This window comes from Biomphalaria glabrata, chromosome 9 (assembly GCF_947242115.1).
Source record: "Biomphalaria glabrata chromosome 9, xgBioGlab47.1, whole genome shotgun sequence".
Classification (NCBI taxonomy): Eukaryota; Metazoa; Mollusca; class Gastropoda; family Planorbidae; genus Biomphalaria; species Biomphalaria glabrata.
This window is the reverse complement of record NC_074719.1, coordinates 31,143,010-31,159,639: the sequence shown is the minus strand read 5'-3', so window position 1 is coordinate 31,159,639 and position 16,630 is coordinate 31,143,010. Positions and strand designations below refer to the sequence as shown.

Sequence of the window (16,630 nt, the reverse complement as noted above, 5' to 3'; positions counted from 1 at the left end):
CCCCTCTGAATCCACCCAGCTCTAATGGGTACCTGACATTAGTTGGGGAAAAGTAAAGGAGGTTGGTTGTTGTGCTGGCCACATGACACCCTCGTTAACTGTAGGCCACAGAAACAGATGAACATTACATGATCTGCCCTATAGACCACAAGGTCTGAAAGGAAACTTTACTTCTTTTTTTTTACTTTATTTTTCCAATGTTGCCCACATGCCCACAGTGCCCTATGCCATACTCTGTCGAAAGCTTTCTTGAAAGCAATAAAGACATGGAATGCAAACATCAACATCAAAAAGAATGATATGAGAGACTTTGCTCATGAAATTCAATCATGCTGAAAAAATAATTAATCAATGATACATCTAGAGCTACCCTTTGGTTATTCTGTGAATTTGTGCCAAGAAATAGATTCTGACCTTGAGACGCTTTTCCGTAAAAAAGCTTTGATTTCTTTAAAGAAAAAAAGATTTTAGGAGGTTTTATGATCTCAATGATCAAGTTTTTCTTTTCGTTTCATTCCTTGTAAAGAACATTTGTTATTGGTTTGTTGTCATGTAGGCTCCTGAGCAAGAATCTGATATCAATCGCACATATGATTTTTCAATCATTTTACATTTAAACATGTAGCATTTTAAAAAATAATTCTTTAATAATTTAAGTTTTATTAGTTTAATATCACTTTAAAGTTTTTTGCTATAGAATGACTTTTTCTTCAAAATAAAGTTAAGGATTTGTTGACAGTTGTACTTCAGTTTACATCACATATTGATAGTTGTTCAAAAAGTTTTGGAGTTATGTATATGTCATAATCATTTTATACTTAAACCAACCACATAAGGAGGCATAAAACAGTGCAAAGCCCTCAGCCCACTGGATGATGAATATGAGAAAGTGGTTATCATCGAACATGATGTATGAACTATATATATATATATATAAATATATATATATATATATACACACACTTACACCTTATCTGTACACGAATTAAATAACTGAATCTTAAGGGGGTCAAACAAGTATTTTAATAATGACAGTGCAACAACAGAATGACATCTTGTTGTTTAGTGTCCAATCCAAAGAAACCAGTTTGACCTTGGGTACAACCTGATTACTATGTTATCTACCATCAAGGAAGCAAGTGATAAAAAATACAGTAGACAGATACTAGCCTAGCCTCTTGAATGAGGGAAATGAAAACACATGCACACTTGTTTTGAAATAAATACTAATCTCTAGACAAAGTCATCTGGACAGAAGCCTGGTATGCTGCTGGGTAGAAGCAAGAAAATCTAAATATTTGACTCAGATGAAATCTAACTCCCCAACTCTCCTATCAATCCTCTTTCTCTACCTTTAGCTATTGTATGCACTTGTTATATGTGATTTGTTGGTCAGGTGGTTCTGAACATAAATAATTAGGTGTCCAGTTATTGTTTAAACACTTTATAAATGTTAAACAATGTTTGTTTTTGTTTTCTTTGCAGAATTATTTCCCATCTTACAACATCAACGTAGATTCTTAGAACGTATGAAGAAAGGGGAAAGACCCAGTGATGATGAAATGGCAAATGATAGGAGAAAAATGAACAAATATAAACAGAAGCAGAGAGATAAAAAATAAATCCTTTTTGTTTTGTCACACAGGAGCCAATTTGTTGTTTTGTAAGCAGTATGTCTACATTTAAAAGTGTTGTATGCCTTTAATCTGATGGGTTTCTGAGGCTCCTGTAACATATTCAAGTCCAATGTTGGTTTTTGTCACTTCTTCTGTTCTGTGTGGGGTACCGGGAATGGGCCAACTTGTCTCTTTTCTAAAAAAAAAAAAAAAAAAAATTAAATCCAAAAGGGTGTAAAAACAAAACATGTAATTGGTTTATAATTTATAGCTTTCAGAATTTTCTTGTTAACTATTTCTTGTAACATAGTTTTTTTATATCATGAATCGTGTTGGATATTAATTGAACTTGTCAATGTATATGTCTATATTTGAATGTAATGTGTCATATTATATCAGTATGTTAATTTAATATTTTATTTATAAAAACATGTGTAAGTGACAGAAATAAAACTTGAATGTTTTCTCTCATAGTTCAATGTAACACCTTCATATTGATCCATTTCAATTCTATTTTCAAAGCATTTCTTATTTTATGGCCAAACAAAATGTTCAAAGTTTTTTTCTGATACTCATGCTACGTACAGACCATAACATATGTTTTTATAATTTCTCCTATCTGTTTACAATATCTTTAGTGGTGGGTGGACACTGGACAGGTATTTTGAAAATGACTTTTTCTAGAAATTTGACAGTTTATGTACATCTTTGTGAACAGCACACTTTTTTCTTGGCATAGTCTGCTAAAGAGCTTTTACAGCTCAGCAGCAAAAAGTTATCTAAAAGAAGAAAAAAAAGAATGTACATCTTTGTGGAAAAAATAATTACCTAATTGACAGGTAAGATTTTTTGGAAAATAAAATCATTTGAAAATAAAATTTGATTTACGCAATTTTATTTTGAACACATCTTTTTATTTTGATTACAACTTCATCAGAATGACTGCACTCGACTCCAATGTCTCTTTGTATGCAGTCAAGAGTTGAACAAATAAATTGAAATCCCGCTACATGGACATTTTGCACACTGACAAACATAGGGTACCAGACGTCCGGAAAGAGGACATGTTTTCCTTTTTGGAACCATGTCGTCTGCCCGAGGCAGGCATTGGCCTAAAGTACAAAAATAGTTTTTACCCGCTACTTAATATCAGAGATTTTACCCGCTACTTAATATCATAGTTTTTACCCATCCATCCATCCATCCCAGTGGCGCTACAGCCCATGGAGGGCTCTGGCCTGCTTTAACACATCCTTCCATTCAGATCTCTCCTGGGCCTTTCGTCTCCACGCCCTAACCCCAAGCTGCTTCAGATCTGCTTCCACGTCATCAATCCATCGCATTCGGGGTCTGCCTTTGGGTCGCCTGCCTTTTGGTTTTTGCCTGTATACGATTTTCGCCCCTCTGTTGTCTGACATTCTTTCAAGGTGACCTGCCCAACATAGTCTGTTTTTTTTTATTTCGTTCACTATTGGTGGGTCTTCATATAATTGATATAACTCATGGTTAGTGCGTGTCCTCCACCCTGTTTCATCCAGTATGGCACCATAGATTTTCCTAAGGATTTTTCTTTCCCAAGTGTTAAGTAAATTTTCAGATGTCTTTGTCAGTGTCCAGGTCTCACTTCCATACATTGCTGCTGGTCTTATTATAGTTTTGTATATTATTTTCTTGGTTTTACTTGAAATCATTTTGCTCTTAAGTAGATGGTGGGTGCTATAAAATGCCCTGTTGCCTGCTGCTATTCTTTCCTTTATTTCTGTTAGTAGGTCATTTTTGAAATTAATAGTACTTCCTAGATATTTGAAAGTTTGGACGTTTTCAAATTCGTGGTCTTTGATTTTGATATTTTGTCCCTCTGTTTGATTGTCTCTTGTGATGTACTTGGTTTTACTGTCATTGACCTCAAGTCCTGCTGGTCGAGATGCTTCTTCTAGTTGTATGAAGGCTCTAGCGATGTCAGAGGTTTCTTTACCCAATAAGGCAATGTCATCGGCATAAGCAAGGTATTGTAGAGGTTGGCTGTATATCGTCCCTGTTGGTTGTGGACCCATGTTTTCTCTCCTGAAGTAGTTAGTAATAGTTCCCCTTGTGTTTATGTGTATATTTCTTATAACTCTCTCCAGTGTTAAATTGAAAAGCATGCAGGAAAGTGCGTCTCCTTGTCTTAATCCTCGTTTAATCCTAAATTTCCGTGAGTGTTCTCCTTGTATTATGACTTTGCTTTTTGAGTTGTTTAAAGTCATATGTATAAGTCTTGTCAGCTTATTGGGTATTCCAAAATCCTGTAGTGTGTCATATAGGTATTTCCTTCTGATACTGCCATAAGCCATTTTATAGTCTATAAAGAGTTGGTGGATTGGTATGTTGTATTCATGGCATTTTTCTAGTATACATCTTAGTGTGAAGATGTGGTCGGTTGTGGATTTGTTGGGTCTGAAACCACATTGGTATTCACCTAAGATTTCTTCTGAATATTTTCCAAGTCTCTTAGTTATAAGCCTAGACAGTATCTTATAAGTCACATTTAGTAGAGAGATTCCTCTGTAATTACAGCACTTTAACTTGGATCCTTTTTTGTGTATTGGGGTTATAAGAGCCGTTTCCCATTCTGTTGGTATTACTTCTTCTTCCCAAATTCTTGATATTAGTCTGTGTATTTGGGAATGTAAGTCTTTCCCTCCATATTTAATTAGTTCTGCTGTGATTTGGTCCTCTCCTGGTGCTTTGTGATTCTTCATGGTCCTAATTATTTCTGATGTTTCAATGAGTGTTGGAGGGTTCACTAAGGGATCTGGTCCCCCATGCGGCAGTTCATATTCTCCATTGTCTCCATCTTCAGTGGTATTTAGGATCTCCTCAAAGTATTCAGCCCATCTCTCAATGACCCTGCTGTTTTCTGTAATAAGCTGACCATCTTTGTTCTCACACATGTGTGATCTAGCTTGAAATCCGTTCTTTTCATCTTTAATTTTCCTTACATTCCTCTCATGTCTCCCTCCTTTGCTAGTTTCTCAATTTTAGTGATCTTGGACTTTTCCCATTCCCGTTTTTTCTTTCTTAAAACTTTTGTGGCCCTTCTTCTTGCTTCATTGTATTGCTGTCTAGTGTTCCTGGTTTCTCTCTGTAGCATTATCATTCGGGCATTGTTCTTCTCTTCTATAGTTTGTCTGCATTCATCAACATACCACCCTATTTTCTCGTTCTTTTGTTTAAATCTAACTACCTCTTCTGCTGTTCTTTTGATAGCATGCTTTATTATTTCCCAATGCTCATTTATGTTATTTTCGCAGTCCTTTTCTAATGTTGTCAGTTGTGTTTGGAGTGCCATTCTATAAGTTTCTGCAACAAGTGGATCCTTTGTGAGTTTTTGACTATCATATTGCTGTGCTCTCTTTCTTTGGTAATTGTGTATGGTAATTATTCTTTGTCTAAATTTAGCTTTTACTAGTAGGTGGTCTGAGTCAGCATTAGCTCCTCTGAAACTTCTTACATCTAGTATGTCTGATCCATGTCTCTTATCTATGAGTATATGATCTATTTGATTCTGGGTGTTGCCATCAGGTGAGATCCAGGTTACCTTGTGAATATTCTTATGTTGGAATTTTGTGCTGCTGATAGACATTCCTTTTCCTGATGCAAAATCCACTAAACTTATGCCATTATTGTTGGTCTCTTCATGTAAACTTTCTTTGCCAATTATTGGTCTGAATGCTGGTTCCTTTCCAATTTTTGCATTGAAATCTCCTAGGACTATTTTGATGTCATGCTTTGGCGCTTCATCATAAATTCTTTCCAGTCCATCATAGAAGGCTTCTTTTGTGTTATCATCTGTATCTTCAGTAGGGGCATGAACATTGATAAATGATATGTTGAAGAATTTTCCTTTCAAACGTAGTGAGCAGAGTCTATCACTTACAGGTTTAAATCCAATGACATTACCTACCATTTCCTTTTTAACAGCAAAACCTGTACCTAAGTTGTTAGTGCTTCCACCACTATAAAATATAGTATACTCCTTGGTTCTGAAAATGTCCGAGTCTTTCCACCTGATTTCCTGTAGGGCTGCAAGGGGTATCCTATATTTCTTTAACACTTCAGTAAGTTGGGCTAGCGCACCTGCTCTATAAAGACTTAGCACGTTCCATGTCGTAAAACAAAAATCATGTCCTTTTCCAGGCCTAGGTCGTTTCCCGTTGAGATCTGTCCGGGTTTTCTTGTGTGTATTACCTTTCGTAACAGTAGGCATCAGTGACGATTACTTCGAGGAACTCCTGTGCTGCTGTGGGGTATGCCAGATGGGCAAGTCGTTCAATGTCCGTCTTTAGCTCTTGTAGGGTTTCACTGACCCGCTGTTGTCTGGTCTTCAGCTGGACCTTATAAACTTCCTGTAAGTGCTCGTCCCCGTATCGAAGCTCCATAGCCTGGACGAGAGCAGCATAATCCTGCTGGTTTGGAATGGATTGGAGTACTTCGGAAGCCTTTCCTCTAAGGGCCAGTACTAGAGCGGTCGCTTTCTCCTCCTCGCTGCCCCATTTGTTGACCTTAGCAGATGCCTCAAACTGTCTTCTGTAGACTGACCAGGAGACGGACCCGTCAAACACAGGGGGTTTCATCTTTACAAGCCCTTCGGGTAACATTGATCCTGTATTCATCTTTACAAGCCCTTCGGGTAACATTGATCCTGTATTACTCACCGGCGCCTTGCTGAGCCCTTCTCTAACTTGAACTTTCAGTTCTTCTATGTCTTTTTCTACCACATCGACTCTCTGGTTCATCGTGACCTCCATCGTGGTTATTTTCTGGTTAACCGATACCAATTCAGTCCTGATCCCTGAATCTAGTGTGTCTATTTTATCCTGCATGGTTCTAATCCCTATAACAAGTGTATCCATCTTTTCCTGCGTCTTACCTAGGAGTTCCATCTTTTCCTGCATATTACATAGGAGTTCAGTCATAACTGGCCCTACTTCGAATTGATAACTGTCCGGGTCTTCTTCTTCCTCAATCAGGGCTTGCCGGAGACGACCTTGTCTCCTTGCTACCACCAAGCTTTAGACCTCGATACCGAAGCTCTTGTTTTAGTTCTTTAATCAAGAGTTGGTCTAGTTGTTTCATAATAGGGGAAGCCATTACTAACTTACCTCACGTTCTTTGAGTCGCCTATAATCCCAATTCTACAGCAATGTTATAACATTTAAAGGAGGCAACTCAACGAGGTATGGGAACAAAGTCAATACAAAGTTTAATCAACATAAATCACCAAAAACAAGGCCATCCCAATCTTCTCGTACTTCCTCTTCCTCTCTCCCCATTCATTTAGTCCATCCTCGTGCGCTGGTGCGCAACCATAGAGTCACTACAGAACATATTCATTACAGTATACGAGAAATTGAATACTTTTATTAGTTTTGAGAATTTCGTTAACGAGCTATTGGTCTCCACTTACCACAGGTTGCTACGTCACAGGTCATTGTTCAGGCCTACTATGAGGCCTACTGTAAAAAATAGGTCGCGGTGACTTGAGATGAAAGACTAGGGTTAGGGTGTTTATACATTAAGTCAACACAGAATCTTTTACACAATATGTAGGCCTACATGATAATAAGGGGTCAATTTCTTTTTAGATAACACAAGAATCAATACAAGAAAAATTAACCAATTAGTGAATTAACTATTGGTAATGAATTATTTTGTTTAGTATCTCGAACGAGGTGTGACGAGATGTTAATTAGTTAATATTTGGCATGTTTATTTAAGTCTAGGGGAAATTTTATTAATTTTATCCCGCTCACATATAAGATTTTGTACAGGCACACCGCAACTAACAGTAAGAACAGACCAATATTATAAGTTTATAAATAAATATAATTTTATAAATGAAAGATTACAAAAGATAAATGATCAAATAAAATTATAATTAAGAAATGAAATGAAGGTGCTAATATCTCAAATAACTGCTCATCATGGATTGCTAATTATTGAGTGATTGGAGGAGAAGAATGTTCCTATGTCTGGCTACTTATTTTTCTTAGCTGCTAGCCCTTGGGTCGTCTTCTGGCGGTCGTAGGACTGGCACTCAGAAGGATGAGTCATCCGGCTCTGTCTTAGGACGTCGGCTCGGGATAGTCTCTATGCTGTAGACAAGCTGGCTCTAGGGTGAGGCCGCTGCCTGTTTAGCAGTAGAGAGGGTTGGTACTGCAGACTAAGTTGGAGGATCTCTCAGCTGTGATCTCTAGCTCGTAGAGAGCCGTGCTAACTCAACACCAGTTTATCTTCTGTTGCGAAGGTTGCTCTGATCTGTCGGCATTAGGCAATAGCTATTGGGCAGTGGACAGTTTGGACCGGGCACTGGGCAGATGATACTGGGCAGTATAGGGCACTGTGGACACTGGGCAATATGATAGGGCCTGGGAGCCTCGAGTAATTGAGCAACCTTTTCTTCGTCTGGCATGAGCTGGTTTTCTTGAATGACATGGCCTAAGAACTTGAGTCTTGTGAAACCTATGAGACATTTGGAGGGCCGAGCAGTTAGACCCGTCTCGCGGAGCCTTAGCAAGAGGGAGGAGATGAGAGCTATGTGTTCGGACCAGGTCTCCGTGGCGATCAGAATATCATCTATGAAATTTTGGATGCCTGGACTTTCGATGGGAGCTAATAGCTTTCTCATCATGCGCGTGAACACGCTAGACGAGTTATTCAGACCAAAGGGGACCGTTTGAAATTCATAGTGCCCTTGTGGGGTGCTAAAAGCTAGCAAAGGTCTGCATTCTGGCTCAACTTCTATTTGATAGTATCCTCGGCTTAAGTCAAATTTGCTAAAATACCTAGCGTGACTTAAGTTGGCAAAAATTGTGGCTGGGTCTGGAAGAGGCTCCGCTTGGAATTCAGCCACTGCATTGAGGCGTCGAAAATCAATGCACATGCGATGGCCTCCATCTGGCTTCCGAACTAGCACCACTGGAGCGTTGTATGGAGAGACCGAAGGCGCTATAATTCCAGCTTTTAGAAGCTCTTCCACCTCTTGTTTGATGACCTCAGCTTTTGCATGAGGTAAAGGGTAGGCCTTTACTTTAATGGGGTCAGCACTTAACAGCTTCATCGAAAACCGCTCAAGCGATGTTCTGCCAGGCTTATCCGACAAGACGTCATGGAACTCCCCCAGCATAGATTTGACCTCGGCCGTTTGCTCGGCGTCTAGCTGTGGACTAATGGTGACGTTCTCGTGTGTCTCCACTGCATGGAGGGGGTACTCCACTAGGTCTTTGGGTTCTTTCACATCCTCTGCCACCGCTATAGCCATCAAGTTTCGGGGAGGGTCCGTTTGTGAAGGCCTCTCTAAGTAGTGCTTGAGGAGGTTCACGTGATAAGACTTCTCCTTGCGACCGACTTTAATGACGTAGTTAGTGGGCGATACCTTTTTCAGCACATCGAATGGGCCTTGCCAACAAATCTGTAACTTGTTTGAGTTCTTGGGCAGTAACAAGAGAACCTTATCTCCGACGTTGAGTGACCGTTCTTTAGCCCTCCTGTTGTAGTATTTCTCTTGTCTCTTACGTGCCTTGATGAGGTTGCTTCTAGCCAGGGACCGTATGTCTTGTAGCCTTTCTTGGAGGTCCTTCACATATTTGGACACCGTTTAGACTTCATCGTTGAGTTGATCTTTGGTCCAAGTTTGTTTTAGGATTTCTAGTGGGCCACGGGGATGAGATCCAAAGATGATCTGGTATGGCGAATACCCTAGACTGGCGTGAGGTACCTCTCGGTATGCGAATAAAGCAGCAGGTAGGTAAGTGTCCCACTCTTCTGGTTTATCATCGATGAGGCGTTTAAGCATCGTTACCAAAGTGTGATTGAACCGTTCTACAAGACCATTTGCTTGGGGGTGGTATACCGAAGACCGGAGATGTTTTGCATTAAAGAGAGCATACACCTCCTTCATTAACTTCCCTGTGAACTGAGAACCATTGTCTGTTAATATCTCTTCGGGAAAGCCTATCCGAGTGAACATATTGAACAGAGCTTCAGCCACATGTTTAGAGTCTATGCTTGACAAAGGGGCGGCCTCTGGCCATCTTGATGCTTGACATATGACACAAAGAATGTAGGCGTTTCTTTTCTTCGTGCGGGGTAGAGGACCAAGTATGTCCACAGATACTCGTTTAAACGGAGTTTCGATCAAAGGGGTTTTTCCCAGAGGAACGGGCGGAATGCGATTCTTTGGTGACAACTTTTGGCACTGTGGACATGAGGCGACATATCGTTTGATGTTTTCGGTCATGCCAGGCCAGAAGTAATGGAATCGGATCCTGTTGAGGGTCGAGCTCTGACCTTGATGGGCACTTAAAGAGGAGGTATGACCTGTTTGCATAACCTGCTCCCTGTATGGTTTGGGCACAACCAGCTGGTTGCAGGCATCTGGTTCTTTACCTCGTCGATATAGTAGCCCTGTTTTAAAGAAGAATTGTACCTTGCCAAGGGCGGGTTCACCTTCTTGGGCGAACCTAAGATATTTTTGAAGCGAGGGGTCTTGCTTCTGAGCTTCCCTAATCTCAGTGGGAATGGTATTGACTTTGAGGGAGTCAGATTCTTCCACTTGTACCTGTGATCTGGTGAGAACAGGTGCAGAGACGCTGGGGTATGGTGGTGTTCCTAGAAACACGTATCGGCAGCCTAATATGAGATCATAGGCTGGGGATTTCATCACAATCGCTTTGATGCGACCGCGGACATATTTTGACTCTACATTTATGAGAGCCATAGGTAGAGTCTTGGGCGGACTCTCCAAATCAACTGTTTGGATTTGGGTAGTCTCCTCGATGTAGTCACTTGGGCTTACCAATGACTCCCGAACTACAGCTTCCACCAAGCAACCTGTGTCGTTGAGACAAGTCACATCTCTCCCGTTGACCAGCGCCTTTTCGACACTTGGGGGATGAGGAGACTCACCTGACTGAGCGCTTACTGCGGCCAAGACGAGGGCTTCAGCATCACTCGGTGCAGGATTGCGTATACTATTTAGAGTATGGGTGAGCTTACCTCGGCTCCGACAGTCTTTAGTGTCGTGCGAGTTAATTTTATGGAAATTACACCATTGTTTAGGAGGCGGGTGAGAAGATCTATAATTAGCAGGGTTCGGGGTATTGGGGCGAGGATGAACGGCCTGGTTGTTTTTGTGGTTGGGTGGATTGTTTTTCCCTTGGTGGGAGTTAGCTCTATTTGTGCTTGCTTGGGGCTTTGAGTCTTCCGTCTTTGTCTTAGTGTCACGTCTGGCAGCTAAATATCGGTCTGCAGCAATTGCAATGTCAGAAGGGTCAATCACCTGTTGCTCATTGACATATATTCGAGTTTCCTGCGTTAGGCAGTCTCGAAGCTGCTCAGCCAGAATAAGGTTTCTGAGACCTTCAAACGTTTCGGGCATTTTGCTTAGGGCTAGCCATTTTCTGAGGTATTTGTCCAGCCTGTCGCAAAGATTGACATACGTTTCTTTGCGCTCAAGGCGGGACCCTCGAAACTTCTTATGGTATGAATCAGAGGTTAGCTCAAATTGAACCAATAGTGCCTCTTTTAGGGCTTCAAAGTCCTCCCGTTGGTAGGAGGGGAGCTTTGTGTAAGCCTCATAAGCTTTGCCTCTAAGGCATTGAGCTAATCTAAAACACCACCTATCCTTGGGCAAGCTATAATAGCGTGCCACCTCTTCGAATCGTGTTAAATAAACTTCAACACTTTCGCTCTTCTCATCGAAGGGCTCGAAGGGGATGTTGGGTGAGCTATTTGAGGACCCTTGGCTGGAAGCTGGGCTAGCAGGCTGAGAATCAGCGACTGTGCGAGCCGTCTCATTCTCTTGAGCTATTTTAGCTCTCTCAGTTGCCTGTCTCTCCCGCTCCATGGCTAACTCATGCTCATACTTCTCTCTATCTCTAGCTAACTCCAGCTCATTTTTAAGTTTCTCGTGCTCGAGTTGTAGTTTTTCTTTTTCTTTGGCTAACTCGTGCTCAGTCTCTGTCAAGTCCTGTATTTTCAGTTTTTTGTCAGAGTCGGTCTTGGACCTTGTATTGCTGGCCATTATTTATGTATGAGAGAAATAAAATGGGAGACTATTAAGACTAAAAGGAGGGATATTATTGAAGTAAGAGCGTTATGTGAAGCCCGTACGAAACAACCACGTTGCCCGTAATAATAATATAATATTAAGCACAGTGATGCAACTTAAAATAACCACAAATAATATATTAAACTAAGTTAATATGTGATAACATCTAAAGTAAAATAGATATAAAATAAAGACTCTAGCAACACTCTTCACTCAGTTTGCAATCCGTTACTTTAAGATAAATAAAGTTAACTATATTAGCTTTTGGAAAGTTCTACTGCTGTATGCCTGTGCCTGTCTAATATAGGATTCTAGTAACAGATCCCGTGACAAGACCCCACTAATATGTGACGAGATGTTAATTAGTTAATATTTGGCATGTTTATTTAAGTCTAGGGGAAATTTTATTAATTTTATCCCGCTCACATATAAGATTTTGTACAGGCACACCGCAACTAACAGTAAGAACAGACCAATATTATAAGTTTATAAATAAATATAATTTAATAAATGAAAGATTACAAAAGATAAATGATCAAATAAAATTATAATTAAGAAATGAAATGAAGGTGCTAATATCTCAAATAACTGCTCATCATGGATTGCTAATTATTGAGTGATTGGAGGAGAAGAATGTTCCTATGTCTGGCTACTTATTTTTCTTAGCTGCTAGCCCTTGGGTCGTCTTCTGGCGGTCGTAGGACTGGCACTCAGAAGGATGAGTCATCCGGCTCTGTCTTAGGACGTCGGCTCGGGATAGTCTCTAAGCTGTAGGCAAGCTGGCTCTAGGGTGAGGCCGCTGCCTGTTTAGCAGTAGAGAGGGTTGGTGCTGCAGACTAAGTTGGACGATCTCTCAGCTGTGATCTCTAGCTCGTAGAGAGCCGTGCTAACTCAACACCAGTTTATCTTCTGTTGCGAAGGTTGCTCTGATCTGTCGGCATTAGGCAATAGCTATTGGGCAGTGGACAGTTTGGACCGGGCACTGGGCAGATGATACTGGGCAGTATAGGGCACTGTGGACACTGGGCAATATGATAGGGCCAAGAACAGTAGGCAATGCCATCTTGCTAACAGGTATGTAATTGGGGGGGGGGTGGTATCTGGTGTGGTCTGCTCCGGTTACAGCTTTCTATGGAGATCTGGTAGTTATAGCAGTCGGGTGTAGCAACCAGGGGTAGCAATCAGGGGTAGCAATCAGGGGTAGCAACCAGGCCGTTTGTCCCTAATGAAATCTCACAACTAAACTTCCTAACAGAGGAGACTGTATGAATCCTAGCGGGCCTAATTTGGAATGCTTTGGTCTCTCTCTCTATATAGATGGGACTTTTCGTTTAACGGGTGGGGAAGAAAGCTAGCCGATTTTCTCACATGTATCGATGTACCGGAGATGTCAGGCGTCAGGTCAGATTTATGGTCAATATTCGTTGCCTACCGTGAGAGTAAAGTCTTAAGCGAATATGTATCTGTCCAGCCCGAAATCAATGCTATTCTTAGAGCGATGTGTATCCTGCGGGGGGGGGGGGGGGGGGTAGGTGTGAAAAGTTATTAGGGCGCGGCGTGTAGCGCGGGTGCAGCGACTTCATAGTGTGCTGGTCATCTGTCCAGCGGTCAATAATTAAAAGTTAGCCCTCGAGAAGCTAGTTAATGTTTTGCGTGGAGATTCGTCCCGTGAGAAACGAGCGAGGGGGGATAAATCCTACAAGAAATTAGCTGTGGGTGGACAGGAAAATAATTGTTTTAAGTTAAAAATAAAGTTTCTCACGATTTGCTGGGAAAAACTCAAATGAACTTTTGCATGCAAGTTTCGTATCGTCACACGAGGGAAAGAAATTGTACTTGAATGAAGTGGTAGGCTAGAGGCTGAATTAGTCCCATTTATAGGTCCAAGCTTGAAAGTAAATTAGAAACAAAAAATAGATTACTATAAAATCTTTTATATAAGCACCTAAATAGCAAAGTGGTTGGAAAATCGGCTAGAGACATGAGTTCGATTTCATGTCGTGTCCCCTTTTAAAAAAAAAATTTAATAAGCGATTACGGTAAAATTCACCCAGATATCTTTTTCTCTCCCCCCCCCCCAATCCATTTTCCCAACTGGCCCAGGTAAGTGATAGGATCATAGCGTATTGAAAAAGCTAAAAGCATGAATAACGCTTAACAAAAACAATTGGTAAAATTATTTCTTATCGCACATATTTTTTGTTATTGGTCTAGATCGATTACAAATTTAATTACGACTGGTCCAGATTAATTGATACAATTACACTTCTTATAAGCTTTGTTTTTTTTAAGTATTTTTAATGTGTTTTTTTTTTATAATGAGAACAGTACACTATTAAAATGTAATATGCAAAAAAAAAATAAAAAAAAATAGAGAGATATATATTACTCAAGTTTTAGTATTTTTTGTAGAAATTTTAAAATGTTAAATGCCGACAATACGCTACTAGAATGGCCCCTACGTTTTGAGTAGTTTGCTGCTGAGTCGCTGGACATTCGTGTAGACGTTAACCCTTGACCCAGTTCCATCATTCCCATATATTATTTGATATAACCCCTTTCCTTTTCTCCATGGTCATGGTAGAAGCAAATCTAGGCCTACCTATGCTTCTGCAAACCTCTAAATGTAGGATATCGGTATCTCTCTCCATGTGTATAAGTATTATTTCCTCCGAAGTCCATGATACATGATTTGTTATTGTGTTGACTTCCCCCCCCCCCTCTCTCTCTCACTCACTTTATCTCTGTTCTCTTGACACATTGCCCATTCCTCATACAAAAAGACCAAAGTTTTTAAAATTTTAAAGTGAATAAGAATATAGGGGGAAAAAGTGCAGCAGAAATTGAGGTTTACAATACACTGCCATATGTCGCCAGTTTAATCAATGGAACAGCGAAACTTCTGTGACTTAAGAAACGCGTGTGATTAGTCTCAATATACGTGGATCAAATCCATATACACACCAGTCTCCGTGTAAGTACAGTAGTTTCTTTTTTACACGACTTCTTTCTCTCAATAACACATTTGAAACATTTTCTTGTGTTCAACTAGAGGCATATATGTGGTTTGAAATATCTTCTTAGGTAGGTCCACCCTATTCTTATTTCCCATTTTCACACACACACACACACACACATATATATATATATATATATATATATATATATATATATATATATATATAATATGCAGATTTTGCGCTGTCATAAATCCATAAATCCTTTTATTATTATTTAATAATTTATACGCCTAAAATTAGCGCGGGTCCTATAAAAGTGCGGGGCCCACTGCGGTCGCATAGGTTGCAGTGGCCTAAGGTCGGTCCTGCCGGTTGACTAGTACACTATAATCGAACTACTATGCCATAAGCTTGCCACACTGCTCATCGGGTGAACAGATAGTGTTGTACTTAATCTCATGTTTAACTCTTTGTCTCTAGACTACGTCCGTTCTTCAGAGTATCTGTAGTCAAAGAAAAGAACACAAATCTTATCAACATTTTGTCATCCCCATTATTTCAGCATTCTGTTCGTGGGTCTTCTTGGTGTATGATTGAATGGACCTCATTCACCAATCGTAAACAAACAACATTTAGCCACGTGATAATATTGATAAAACAACGAAAAAAACTGCCACGTGACAGCCTGTGTGTAGTAATTTGTATTACGTGTATGATTGAATGGACCTCATTCACAAATAGTAAACAAACAACATTTAGCCACGTGATAACATTGATAAAACAATGAAAAAAAAACTGTCACGTGACAGCCTGTGTGAATTACGTAATTTGTATAGAAGAGATAGAGAACCACGTGGCTAAATGTTGTTTGTTTACAATTGGTGAATGAGGTCTATTGCAATTCTTATCATTTTTGATGATTGAATTCTGGTTCTTTTTGTATATAATCGAATTGTGAATCTTGTTCGTGTATTTTCAAGTGGAAACTCTTTGTGTACAATTGTATGTGGTTCTTGTTAGTCTATGATTGTATGTGGTTCTTGTTAGTCTATGATTGTATGTGGTTCTTGTTAGTCTATGATTGTATGTGGTTCTTGTTAGTCTATGATTGTATGTGGTTCTTGTTAGTCTATGATTGTATGTGGTTCTTGTTAGTCTATGATTGTATGTGGCTCTTGTTAGTCTATGATTGTATGTGGTTCTTGTTAGTCTATGATTGTATGTGGTTCTTGTTAGTCTATGATTGTATGTGGTTCTTGTTAGTCTATGATTGTATGTGGTTCTTGTTAGTCTATGATTGTATGTGGTTCTTGTTAGTCTATGATTGTATGTGGCTCTTGTTAGTCTATGATTGTATGTGGCTCTTGTTAGTCTATGATTGTATGTGGTTCTTGTTAGTCTATGATTGTATGTTGTTTTTGTATTTTTTAAAAGCTTTCTGCTTTCGTAGAACAGTTCGCAGTTTAGTACACACACCCATTTGTATTTCATCAGTTGAAGATGTAGAATATACATCCAGCCTTTAAATACTTTTAAACTTATATCGAGCCCTTAGAGATAAAATATCCCAACTCTCAGACTCCCACGACCACCTTTCAGCACACTAAAAAAAAATTGCCTTTGGCATATGTTCGTCCTCCATACAGGTGTTGTGCTCTTCCGCGGTGATGAGTACTTGAAATAGGAACAAATCCAATGAGGTAACACCGAACTTAATGCTAAACATGAACACCGACGAAAGGTCAACAATCGATAAATGGAGTCGACGCTAGTGTTAAACAATAAACACTTCTAATACGTAAGAAGGCATCCGTCGAATGTCTTTGAGTCAAGCCGTATATCTATTACTGGTTATATCTATTACTGGTTATATCTATTACTGGTTATATCTATTACTGGTTATTCCTAATGTTCTACACAAAGCGTCTTGTTTATAGCGTCACTTAGAGCGTTCTTGTTTT

General features: G+C 39.8%; 3 protein-coding genes across 8 annotated transcripts in view; 2 read left to right on the top strand and 1 right to left on the bottom strand.

The window, feature by feature from the left end:
- Positions 1 to 2,513, top strand: part of LOC106056766 (ribonuclease 3-like) — a 42,834-nt gene extending 40,321 nt beyond the window's left edge. For all 5 annotated transcript variants that reach the window (XM_056042564.1, XM_013213613.2, XM_056042568.1 and 2 more), the window contains one exon: positions 1,486 to 2,513. In XM_056042564.1, coding sequence (XP_055898539.1) covers positions 1,486 to 1,622 — 137 coding nt within the window. In that variant the 3' untranslated portion in view covers positions 1,623 to 2,513. The remainder of the gene's footprint in view (positions 1 to 1,485) is intronic.
- A 3,329-nt stretch (positions 2,514 to 5,842) lies between these two features.
- LOC129928386 (uncharacterized) lies at positions 5,843 to 11,682 on the bottom strand. The gene is made up of 3 exons (XM_056042608.1): positions 9,376 to 11,682; positions 8,053 to 9,234; positions 5,843 to 6,547 (listed from the first exon to the last, which is right to left on the bottom strand). Exons 1-3 carry the CDS (start codon positions 11,680 to 11,682, stop codon positions 5,843 to 5,845), a joined length of 4,194 nt encoding a protein of 1,397 aa, XP_055898583.1.
- A 2,819-nt stretch (positions 11,683 to 14,501) lies between these two features.
- Positions 14,502 to 16,630, top strand: part of LOC106075099 (uncharacterized) — a 40,442-nt gene continuing 38,313 nt past the window's right edge. The window contains exon 1 of one of the 2 annotated variants that reach the window (XM_056040151.1): positions 14,502 to 14,793. The gene's annotated coding sequence lies outside the window, so the exon portion shown is untranslated. The remainder of the gene's footprint in view (positions 14,794 to 16,630) is intronic. The other variant, XM_056040150.1, reaches the window with a different exon arrangement.